This window comes from Caretta caretta, chromosome 7 (assembly GCF_965140235.1).
Source record: "Caretta caretta isolate rCarCar2 chromosome 7, rCarCar1.hap1, whole genome shotgun sequence".
NCBI lineage: Eukaryota > Metazoa > Chordata > Testudines > Cheloniidae > Caretta > Caretta caretta.
This window is the reverse complement of record NC_134212.1, coordinates 77172337-77185230: the sequence shown is the minus strand read 5'-3', so window position 1 is coordinate 77185230 and position 12894 is coordinate 77172337. Positions and strand designations below refer to the sequence as shown.

The 12894-nt window shown below is 44.1% G+C and overlaps 1 protein-coding gene across 16 annotated transcripts in view; it reads left to right on the top strand.

The window, feature by feature from the left end:
* Nucleotides 1-12894, top strand: part of ANK3 (ankyrin 3) — a 558892-nt gene that overhangs the window by 347999 nt on the left and 197999 nt on the right. For all 16 annotated transcript variants that reach the window (XM_075130811.1, XM_048856231.2, XM_075130812.1 and 13 more), the window contains one exon: nt 4434-4532. In XM_075130811.1, the coding sequence (XP_074986912.1) occupies nt 4434-4532 (99 nt within the window). The remainder of the gene's footprint in view (nt 1-4433; nt 4533-12894) is intronic.

Sequence of the window (12894 nt, the reverse complement as noted above, 5' to 3'; positions counted from 1 at the left end):
CATCCATGCCTGCTCTTTTGTTACCATGACTATTATAATTCGCTTCTATATGGCTTCCCTTAACCCTCTAGAGTCCAGAATTTTGCTGCCCACTTGCTTACACAAATAAATGTCGACATTTTTCCCAGTTCCACTGAGTGTCTTCATTGTCTTCCTGTATTTGTGAGATCCAGCTTAAAAATTCCTGAACTTGTTTTTGTTTTAGTCTTCTTGAGAGACTTGTCCTTCTTTGCTCCCTTCCCTGCTCCTTCCTCTCTTCCTGCTCTTTGTGCCTTCATACAGTCTTGCCAGTCCTGATGTCCTCCCGCTAGAGTTCTTGACAGATGGGAGAGCCTTCCTGTACCTCCCTACTTCTTTGCATCACTACTGTTTAAAAATGCCAACTGAAACCTATCTTTTCTGTTTTGTCTGCATCTCTTAATTTTCCTCTTCCTTGGCTGTTGTAATTTATTTTTGCTTTATAACTGTTATTAGTTAACTCTCTATTTGGGGATACAGACTATGAAAGGCAGCGTGATACAAAAGAAGGGTCTACTTCTACTCCCACTGAAATCAATTGCAAACATCCCACTGAAATCAGTGGAAACAAATCAGGCCGTAACGCTGTGTTTATTATATAGCTTCCTCGTGTCCCCCAGCCCCAAATTAACTCCAAATCTGTTTGTTTCAGACACTAGCTCTGTTCACAGAAATGAATAATAAACACTTGTTAGCACTAGTATCTTGCTATCCAGAATGTTCTTTGGAACCTGACTGCCATTCAGTTTCACATAACATTCAAGTTCTAAAGTTCTAAGTATGTGTGCACATCTGCTCCCTCTCTCCCTTTCCTGTGGGTTTTCTCCACATCTTCCCCATCCCTACCACCATCATGTGGCCTGGCTTCTAACTCTCTCCCCAGCGACTGACCCTCAAGCTTCCAGCTCCTTTCTGCCCTGTGACTCCTCTGAGGACTTTAGAGCTTCCAATGCCATGACTCCTTCAGCACTCCTAAAATAGCTTTGATGTCCTAGGAGGAGAAGTATCTTCTCTAGTAATGTTAAAATATATGGTCTCTTTGGGACCAGTATCACTCCCTCCAAATTTCTCTCATACTTTGTGTCCTCCCCTTCTACAAGTTCTCCAGAGTACATTAAACACAGTATTTGAATAGAACTACCAAGCTCCAGCTCAGATACAGAACCTGCACATGTTGCCATTGACAGAGTTGAGAACCCACTTATTGCTACCACTACTTCTGGTAGGTGGGAGTGTAGCGTGGGATGGAGCTTGAAGCCTCAGGGAAGTTCACAGGAAGAGTAAGGACTAAAGAGATCATGGAAGAGAGGGAAGTTTGGGGACAGCCATATCCTAAGCACAGATCTTAGTTCCCAGCCTGAACAAACATCCTGGACATGAGGACCTGTGTGCACCCCTGTTAAACACTAGACCAGGGGTAGGCAAACGTTTTGGGCTGTGGGCCACATCGGGTTTCCAAAATTATATGGAGGGCCAGTTAGGGGAGACTGTGCCTCCCCAGACAGCCAGGCATGGCCCGGCCCCTGACCCCTATCCAACCTCCCCCCCCCCCCCGCTTCTCGCCCCCAGATGACCCCCCCGGGACTCTTACCCCATCCAACCACCCCTGTTCCCTGTCCACTGATGGCCCCCCAGGGACTCCTGCCCCATCCACCACCCCCTTCTCCCTGTCCCCTGACTGCCCCCGGACTCCCCACCCCTGACTGCCCCCCACTACCCCATCCAACTCCTCCTCTCATTCCAGATTGCCCCCCCGGGACCCCTGCCCCATCCAACTACCCCTTCTCCCTGTCCCCTGACCTCTCCTGGAATCCCTGCCCCGACTGCCCCCTGCCGCCCCATCTAACCCCCTCTCTCCTTCCTGACTGCCCCCCAGGACCCTTGCCCCCATTCAACCCCCCTGTTCCCCGCCCTCTGACCACCCTGACACCTATCCACACCCCCGGCCCCTGACCACCCCCTCAATCTCCTCTGCCTTCTATCCAACCCCCTCTGTTCCCTGCCCCCTTACCGCGCTGCCTGGAGCGCCGGTGGCTGGCGGCTCTATAGCTACGCCGCCACACAGCACAGAGCACGGCTCAGGCCGGGCTCTGTAGCTGCGCTGCCCCGGGAGCTCGCAGCCCCTCAGCCCAGAGCATTGCGCTGGCAGCACAGTGAGCTGAGGCTGCGGGGGAGGGGGAATAGCGGGAGAGGGCGAATAGCCTCCCAGGCCAGGAGCTCCGGGGCCAGGCAGGAGGGTACCATGGGGCGGATGTGGCCCGCGGGCCGTAGTTTGCCCACCTCTGCACTAGACAGAGACTGAGTCAGGATGCTGTTTAAATGCAAATAAAGTTTTGTTTTATTTTAGGCTACATGATGGGAATTTTGAAAGGCCTACTCAAAGTCTCCTTTTTTATTTTCTTTGCACTATTCTTAATATTGTTTGTGCTTAGTGGTTGTGGTCCTCTCAAATCTTTACTGTACCTAAGCGGACATCGACATTTTTGGCCATCAGAGTTGCTTAAAGTAACTGTAACTCAGTTATAATTTGCCCAAAGAAGAAAGGGAAGGATGATTCTTCAGATCCAATAGTCAGATGAAGAGCTACAGTGAAATGACACAGATGTGAGCCAGTAGCCTTGTAGCTTTTATTTATGTAATGTATTCCTGTAATGTCAGTCACTTCTCTCCACCACTTTTGTGATAGTATAGTTTGTGTTGGCTTTCATTCCCAGTCCCAGACTGAAGTGGTGCAATTGTACATTTAAAGCATCTCTTCGCTCTGAGGGCCCAAATCCGGGAACCTGTTTGAGTCAGCACTTTTACCAGTAAAGTGCACGATCCTTCCAGATCATTTCGTATTAAAATGAAAACAGTTACAGTAATACATGGTGAGCTGCATCATGCCACTTACAAGTCTGGGTAACCTGAGAGGAAATGGGAAACACACAATCCACCTGAGGTCATTTCAAAGGACAGTGGTCTCAGTGTGAAATATATACACACATAATAATAGGTCAGAGGAAGGAAGGAAAGATTGTTGATCTTAATTATGTTGTTGTTTTTATTTATGCAATAGGAATTCATTTTGCAACCCTTTGATAGTTGCTTAAAATGCAGGATGTGACATTTTTGAGTAACCAGTAGGTAATTTAAAGAGATTAAATCTTTCCTGTTTTGCAGTATAATTAAGGCCATCTCAACCTAAGCCACTTCAAAATGCAAATCAGCAGGCTTGTTAAGTTGCGTTACAGGTGGCTTGAGCACAGCACAGCTATTTTTTAAACCCATTAAGCCATTTTATTTTTATGAGTAGAATTACTGATGCTATGGATTTTGGAAATCCATGTAATGTTAGAGACTTGGAGAAAAATCATACAAGGGTTTAATGTTAATCTCCAAAGCAAAGTACTATGGAATGTACAAAAGTACAAAATGGAATGACTCTCCCACTCCACCCCCAGGCCCCTGAAATATTGTGTTCCTCATTATTGGAGCACTGACAGAAGTGTTGATTGTAAAAGGAGACTCACCCGCCTAAGCATTGTTGGTTAGAAACTCACCCATCCGATGAAGTGAGCTGTAGCTCACGAAAACTTATGCTCAAATAAATTTGTTAGTCTCTAAGGTGCCACAAGTACTCCTTTTCTTTTTACTCATCTTAGTAGTATTGTTGAATTAGTTTGAAATGTGCAGACTGGGTATTCTATTGATTGAAGTCACTCACTCAATTGTAATCTGAGGAACAGCTTTAACTTGTTCGGAAATGCTGAAGAAATCCCTATTTAAGATCACTAAGTCTTGCTGACTCTGAGATCTCATGGTACCTATAAAGAGATAACTGGTTGAGCACAGGGACAGTCCCCCTTCTTTCAGTTGTTTGAAGAGAGAAATCATAAGAAAATCTGAAGTCTTTAGGAGAAAAGGGATGGACACACAAACAGACAATTTAAAAAAATGGGAAGATGATCAAAAATTGCCCTAATTTTCCAAAGGGTCATTGCCCCCAGGATCCCCTTGAGATGTGTATCATATTTTCCCGCCCACTTTGGCCCTCTATCCAGAATGGTTTTGCCTGGATACTTTGATTTTAATCTTCTATATTCACATTTGAAAGAAAGGGAAAACATTCCCAGCTGGCTGTAAGGAGTTCACTTAGACAAACCTATCCAGTCGAGAGCTTACATCATGCCCCCTGTCTACAGTATTGTAGCATCTGAAACCTTCTCCTATTCCCACTGAAGTCAGTGGAGGTTTTGCCATTAACTTCTATATGGGCAGAAGCAGTGCTGTTCTTACCCATCGAGCTGAGTGCAGCAGATCTTTGGTATTCAAGGCATATTTGTGGAAGGCGTGGATTATGAATGGTATGTAATAAACTCTATTGTTTTAGCACACTACAGACAATATTTATACAATATGTTTTTCTATTTCAGAATGGTTTCACGCCATTGTATATGGCAGCCCAAGAAAATCACCTGGAAGTTGTTAAGTTTCTTCTTGACAATGGTGCAAGTCAGAGCCTTGCTACCGAGGTAAAATATCAAGTTTTGCTTCATATAAATAAAGTTTAATGTACTTCAAAGGATTTTCTCACCAGCTTTTACAAATGGAGTTTTGCATCAGTCCTTCACAGAGAGAATTACAAACTAATAAAATGCTCCCTCTAGGAATCTTATTAATGAATTTTGAGCTATTGACTTTTTCATTGTTTTTAATCATTTATAGTAGTTAAGGCCCAGATTTTTAAATGTATTTAGGTGTTGCAATGCTGGGTGCAGCAACACCTAACTATCTTTAAAAATCTGTGCCTTAGTCTTTAACAATAAATATAAATAATCACACTATAATAATGACATTGAATAAAGCATTTTTAATAGATTGATCATTGTAATCATAGGTAGTGGACAAATTATTAGAGCAGAGGGTTGGGGATCAGGCAACAAGAGTTCTCTATCTGACTTGCTTAACCATGAGCAAGTTCCTAACCTTTCGGTGTCCTTTTTTCTGTCACTAAAAGGGAGATAATACTCACCTCATTATGAGTACCTGAAAGTGTAAAATATTCATAGTCATAGCAGTACCAGAAATATTCATATACTTTAAATACAATTCACTGAAATCTCCTTTACAAACAATTTTTTTCAAATGTCTCAAATTTAGCTATGAGTGCCAATTTGAATGTTTGTTCTTTCTATAATTTCATAATACACTCTGCTGCTGTTAAATTTTAATTTTATGAGGGAAATTGTTTTAAAAAAACAATCTAGGTTTTAGAAGACTGTAAAAAACAGTTAAGTGGCTTCCATGTAAAACTAGTTTATTGTACCAGCATGTATTAAAATGTGTACTAATGTCTATGCTGTATTTAAGTAAAACTTTTCACTTTTTTTCTTCTGAAGTCAACACTACAGAAAACAAAATTAATTTCTAATGGATTGAAATTGTTTCAAAACTTAATAGCAATTAGTTTATAATTAAGGTTCCATTTTAGCAAACTTCCTTTTTACAGAAATTTGTATAAGATTACTAAAACCCCCAAACATTGAAGTTAAAGCTTTTACATACTATAAATAGAGCTGATCAAAAGTTGGAATTTTTATTTTGTGGGAAGTGTGAAAGTTCTGAGATTCCCCCAGGGTTTCCAGGGTCTGGTTTTGTGGATGGATCCTGTGCGCCAAGTCGCAATGCCACTCACTGAAATTTGGCTTGGCCACCCCCCCACTCCCCCCTTGATGGAGGGTTGGCCGTACCAAGCCTGAGGTGTGTGGCACTGCATCCTGGCACTTCCCCCCACCCCCACCCCCACCCCTTTCTACCATAACCAACAAACCATCAGAAGGCTTGTAGCACCCTGCCCTCACCCCTCCCGCAAAGTCTGGTGCCCCAACAGTGTATAACCACTGTTATCTGGGGTATTTGGGGGGGGGGGGGGCGGGGCAGGGAGGTCTGCACACTGAAGCTTGCCTAGGGCAACAAATTGTCTTGAGAGGCGTCTACCTAGAAACTTGAGCTGCCCAGCAGCTCAGGAAGCAAGTTGGCAGGACTGCAGGTAGAGTTTCATCAGATGTTCAATGAAACTGATGTGTTTCCACAAGAGGCTAAATCAGCATTTTGAAAATATGTCTATAAAATTATACATACATATTCCTTTCTAGCTGTTATGTATCTGCTTGCTTTCTTGACCTTACCATGCGAGTGTAGTTTCAAATAGATTTGGGGGAAATTTTATTATATAGTACCATCTAATTTCACCCCAGGAGAAGTTAATGGAATTACACAAGTGATTAATATAGCCCTAGCACTTGTGTATGTATATCTTTGCTTTTATTAAGGTTTTAATATGTCTATTTTCTTTTATCACTTATATTGTTATATTCTTTGGTACCAAATTATCACCACATAACAAATGTTAATCAAAAATAAAACCTTTAAACTGTTTTGTTTTTATCTTAAAATAACTGACAAAGAGACAACTGTTTTCTTTAACTTTTGTTGTTATTGTTAAAGTGTAGCTCCTACTTCCAGAACAGATGACATATAGATAGTTACTTGCAATTGCAGTTTGTGGGTCACATCTTCAGATGGCACATGGTGGAAATGCATTCATGTCCGTGGTAATATTCTCAATCATAGTTTACTTGTCAGTATTACAGTAATCACTTTTTCTTCTTCAAGTGCTGGTCTCTGTGTGTATTCCACTGAGGGTACGCATGTGCTCCATGTGTCCAGAGCCAGAGAATTTTGAAAGTAGTGTCTGTTGGTCCTCAATGCGCCTTGGCTCTCCTTGTGCCTCCAACCGAGGAGATAAAGGGTGGGGCGGACTGACCCCCTCTTCAGTTCCTTCTCACTGCTGCATAGGCTGGGCTGGCAAGTTCAGTGTCCGAAGGTTCAGCTTGTTTATCTGTGGCAAATATATTTAGATATCTGTAAATAGTTTTTATAGTCTAGATAATTAAAGTTTTTATCTGTTAGTTTTACTGTTACACAGTTAGTTAGTTTCCCCAACCTGGAGAGAACCCGCACCCACTGTACCCAATTTGGGTAATGAACTATGCCCAGGATTCCAGGCTTCAAAATTTGTGCTTCCTGCCTGCAATCTTTCTCAATCAGTGACAACCACCAACGCTGTTTGTACTGCCTCAAGAAAGCCCACATTGCAGCAAGGTGCAGCATCTGCTGTTTGTTCCCCAGTTGTACCAGGGAAAGGTGGGAACTTTGCCTTAGGAAGTACCTGATGGAAAAGGCCATGAGGCCTAAATCAGACCCAGGCAGGGGGACCTGCCTCTGCCCTGTACACCAGTCTGACTCAGCAAGGAGTGTGCATCCTGCCACAAGGTCTGAATCAGGAGTGAAGCAGTCTATCCCCACAGATTCCTTGGTGGGGTCTTGTTGGGAGAGCAGGGAGCATTCTCATAAGCCTGAAGCTGTCTTCCTCCAAATGCACTTAGAAGAAGTCTTTTCTAGCCATTCCTAAACCAGGCACTAGCTCAGCCCAAGAGAACTTAATACATTTTAAGTCTCAGAGGCATGATAAGAAAGCTCACAAGTCTAGTGCTCAACTGCCTCTGGTTTGTGATCTGGGGGTATTGGTGGTTCCAGTACCTCCCAAGCACAAACCCTAGCACCAGCTGGCACCAATGACAACCTGTCCCCAAAAGCATCAGTTACCCACAGTTCCATCTTTGTCTTCAATGGCTGTGACTCAGAATCTCTACACCAGCTCTGGTGGTTCGGGCACACAAGACCCCTCTCACTCCAGGAAGAGCCAGGACCTATGCTCCTCCTGAGGACATCTTCACTCTCCCAGACCCAGAGTCTCCCATTCCTTCAGGTCTCTTCCTTTTGAGAGAGGTTCTGACTCCATCAGGGGAGCTGGCTTTTGGAAGGAATTTGTTTTCCATTCCATCTTTGGGCTATGATTTCCCTCCAGTGCCTTTGTCGGTACTGCCGTTGGAACTGGAATCAGTTTTCTCCTCATCAGGAAATTCTGAACTGCCCAATGAACCATTATGCCTTCCTTCTCCAAGACTCACCTTCCTGGTCAGAAGACCTGAGGCAACTTGGGACCAACCTTCACCTCATCCACCCTGGAACTGTTAGCACGTCATACCTTGGGACCACTGCAACCCCTGTTCAGTCCATCCTATTATCCGTACTATTGTCCATGCTGGGGCCCATGGGACCAGTACTATCCCATAGAGTCAGTCTGGTCTGCTAGGGAGTCTCCCCTTTTGTCTCCTTTGAGGTGACCACTGGCACTGTTCCCAGATCCTACTGAGAAGGAGGAGGACAAGAAGTATACGTCGGACCTGGCGGTTTGACCAGATCCAATGGGATTGCTGTCTTCATTGCCAGATGAGGCAGTAACTCCAAGGTCTCCATCCCACCTTGATGATTACAAGGAATTCCAGGATCTCCTTCGCAGAATTGCAGGGGAGCTTCAGATTCTTCTTGATGAGATTTACAATCCTAAACACAAGCTCCTGAACATCCTTCAGTACTCCAACTCCAGTAGAATTGAGCTCCAGTTAACAAAGCCATCCTGGAGCCCACTGGGATAGTCTGGCATACCCCAGCTACCTGTGCTCCTACCCCTAAAAAGACAGGGAAACGGCACTATGTCCCAACCAAGAGGGCAGAATGGTGGTCTAAGCTGCCACAAAGAGATCTAGGCAGCAACACCCCAATCTACCCTGGTTAAAAAAGATGGCAAGCATCTCGACTTGTTGGGAAGGAACATCTTTTCTTTCCCTGTCTTCCGGTTCAGGATAGCCAATTACCAAGCACTACTGGCTAAGTACAAGTCCCTGAGCTATTATAAATTTGTGGACTTTATTGACCATCTCTCCCACAGCAGGACAGAGCTAGTTTCCAGGCTCTCATAGAGGAAGGCAAAATTGTTGCCAGGACCACTCTCCAATCAGCAGTAGATGCGGCTGATGCATCTTCCAGGACAATGACTACTGCAGTTGTGATTTGCTGGGAGTTGTGGCTGCAGCAGGTTCCTCATGCCAATCCCAGACCTCAGCTGAACATTATTTTTGATGGGAGCTTGAAAGCAGCGAACCACTGAATGCAACAGCTCATTACTCCCACGCACCCTTTGGGGAACATCTAGCATTCTTTATCAACATCTGGAGTGCAGTAACAACAGACAAATGAGTGCTCAGTGTCATCCATTCTGGCTATAGAGTTTGCATCCATATCCCCTCCAAAACCCCTTTCCCCACCTCCTCTACACAGCCACTCTCATGAGAACATTGTCAAACAAGAAATGCAATCTCTCTTACATTGGGGAGCAATACTGCAGGTTTCTGTTCAGTATCAAGAGAAGGGTTTTACTCAACAAATTTCCTAATCTCCAAAAAGAAAGGTGGTTGGAGAGCCATTCTGAACCTCTGCTATCTCAAAACCGTTTTTGCAAATTCAAGTTTTGTATGGTCACATTGGCATCTATAATTCCATCCCTGGAAAAAGATGTGGTTTACAGTTCTCAACATGAAGGATGTCTACTTTCATGTGGAAATTTATCTCACTGATGCTTTCCAAGATTCATTGTTGGCTCCGACCTCGTTCAGGACAGGGTACTCTCTTTTGGCGTTGCTGTTGCCCCCAGGGTCTTTACCAAGATGTTCTCTGTCATAGCAGCCTATGTCAAGAGGCCAAGGTTTCATCATCTTCCCCTACCTCAAGGATTGTCTTCCTGTCATCAGGTTGCACCAAGGTTGCATTATCAGGCGTCAACTTGGATAATGCTACAACTCATGTTCTCTGGGGGTCAGTGTAAACATCAAAAAATCCATTCTCACCCCTACACAGACTTTGCACTTCATTGGGGCAGCCTTAAATTCCATCATGACGAGGGCTTACTTTCTGAGAGAGAGGTTTCAGGCTATGAACTTATCATAGACCAGATCATAACAAACCCCAGAGTGATTGTCAAGATCTCTCTCTCTCTCTCTCTCCCAGCCCATATGGCCTCATTCACTTACATCATGCTTTCTACAAGATTCCATCTTTGTTTCCTACAAGCATGGCTTCAAACTGTGTACTAGCCAAACTGACAGTCCATTAGCACCATAGTGACTGTCCCACCAAAGTGGTATCATGGAGGAAGAATCCCTGTCAGGTTTGCATCGACTTTCCTTTCCTCGCCTCTGTGCAGACAGGATGATCATTACTGATGCATCCCTGTTGTGTTGGGGAGCTCACATGGACAACCATACAGTGCAAGGCACCTAAGTATCTTGACCACCCAGGATACACATTAATGTTCTAGAGTTAAGAGCAGTTTGAAGGACTTGGAAAATCTTTCTCCCATTCATTCAAGGTCACCATGACCTCGTAACATCAGACAACTTTACAACCATCGTTTACATCAACAAACAGGGAGGAGTGAGATCCAACCCCGTGTGCAGAAGCAGTCAGTCTATGGAACTGGTGCATCGGCTATCAGATTACCCTGTTAGCAGTCTACCTCCCAGGAAACCAGAATATGCTAGAGGACTCGCTCAACAAATGCTTTACAGTTGATCATGAGTGGGAGCTTCATGACTCTGTGGTAAAAAAAATATGTTTGCTTTTTGAGGGACACCCATCAAGCAGCTGTTCACCTCCCAAACAAATGGGAAGTGCAACATACGCTGTTCCAGAGAAGCCCTGGGTCACCACCACAGTGCAATACTCTATTCCTTCTCTGGTCAAATCATCTGAACTATGCCTTCCCTCCACTATCATGCCTGTCTCGAGTTTTGTGCAAGATATCACAAGACAGGGCATGAGCTACTTCCATTGCCCCCAACTGGCCCAGACAGTTTTGGTTTCCAAGCCTACTACACATGTTGTCTTGGGCACTTATTCCTGTGTTTCTCAATCCGTGACTCAGGTGAGTGACAAGATCAAGCATCCCAACCCATGACTGTTTCATCTCAGAGCCTGTTTTTTGGATGGGCATTGTCCTTAGAGCACTCATGTTGTGAAGCTGTACAAAACAACCTTTCTAATAGTAGGAAGGATTCCACAAGGAAATGTTACCTAGCCAAGTGGAAGCATTTCTCTATCTGGGCGCATCAAAGACCTTCACTGGGCAGTTAATCAGTGCTTATCATCTGCCTTCTCAGGACTACTTGATCTTCACACACCCTCTGACTAGCAGATTGTGCAAAGACCTAATCGCAACCTTTCTACCTATTAAAGAAAATCCTACCTCTCAATGGGACTTGAACCTTGTTCTCTCAGTACTCACTAAGCCTCTTTTTGAACCATTAGCTTCTTGCTCCATGTCTCTCCTATCCATGAAGGTCACATTCCTGGTAACTATCACCTCAGCAAAGAGGGTTGGTGAGCCTGGGGCATTGATGGTGAATCTTCCTGATATTTCATAAGGACAAGGTTTCATTATGTTTAGATCCTAAATTCACCCCCAAAGCAGTCTCTGAATCAGTCTATCCACTTACCTATGTTCTTCATAAAACCTCATGCATCCTCAGAAGAAAGGAGGCTCATTCCCTCAATGTTCAGTGGACCTTAGCCTTTTATCTGCAGAGAACGAAAACAATCAGGAAATCCCCTAGAATATTTGTCACAATTGCGGAAAGGGTCAGGCTATATTCTCTCAAAGAGTCTTGAAATAGGTCTCAGTCTGTATTTTGCTCTATCAGCTGTCTAGTCTTCCCCCTCCTTATGGGGTAAGAACTCATTCCACAGTAATGCAAGCAACAACTCTACTTGATATTCGTAAGGGAGCTACGGGGAGGTCGGTCCACATGTTTGCTAGACACTGTGCCTTGGTACAGGACTCCTCTGCTGATGCATCTTTTGGAACAGCAGTCCTTAGTTAGGTTTCAGAGTAGCAGCCGTGTTAGTCTGTATTCGCAAAAAGAAAAGGAGTGTGTCAAGGTTCCTCCCCCACTCTGAACTCTAGGGTACAGATGTGGGGACCTGCATGAAAAACCTCCTAAGCTTATCTTTACCAGCTTAGGTCAAAACTTCCCCAAGGTACAAAATATTACACCCGTTATCCTTGGACTGGCCGCTACCACCACCAAACTAATACTGGTTACTGGGGAAGAGCTGTTTGGACGCGTCTTTCCCCCCAAAATACTTCCCAAAACCTTGCACCCCACTTCCTGGACAAGGTTTGGTAAAAAGCCTCACCAATTTGCCTAGGTGACTACAGACCCAGACCCTTGGATCTTAAGAACAATGAACAATCCTCCCAACACTTGCACCCCCCCTTTCCTGGGAAATGTTGGATAAAAAGCCTCACCAATTTGCATAGGTGACCACAGACCCAAACCCTTGGATCTGAGAACAATGAAAAAGCATTCAGTTTTTTACAAGAAGACTTTTAATAAAAAATAGAAGTAAATAGAAATAAAGAAATCCCCCCTGTAAAATCAGGATGGCAGATATCTTACAGGGTAATTAGATTCAAAAACATAGAGAACCCCTCTAGGCAAAACCTTAAGTTACAAAAAAGATACATAGACAGAAATAGTTATTCTATTCAGCACAATTCTTTTCTCAGCCATTTAAAGAAATCATAATCTAACACATGCCTAGCTAGATTACTTACTAAAAGTTCTAAGACTCCATTCCTGTTCTGTCCCTGGCAAAAGCAGCATACAGAGGGACACAGACCCCTTGTTTCTCTCCCTCCTCCCAGCTTTTGAAAGTATCTTGTCTCCTCATTGGTCATTTTGGTCAGGTGCCAGCGAGGTTACCTTTAGCTTCTTAACCCTTTACAGGTGAGAGGAGCTTTCCCCTGGCCAGGAGGGATTTCAAAGGGGTTTACCCTTCCCTTTATATTTATGACAGTGTGCTTGTGGCAACTTAGAGACTAACCAATTTATTTGAGCATAAGCATCTGATGAAGTGAGCTGTAGCTCACGA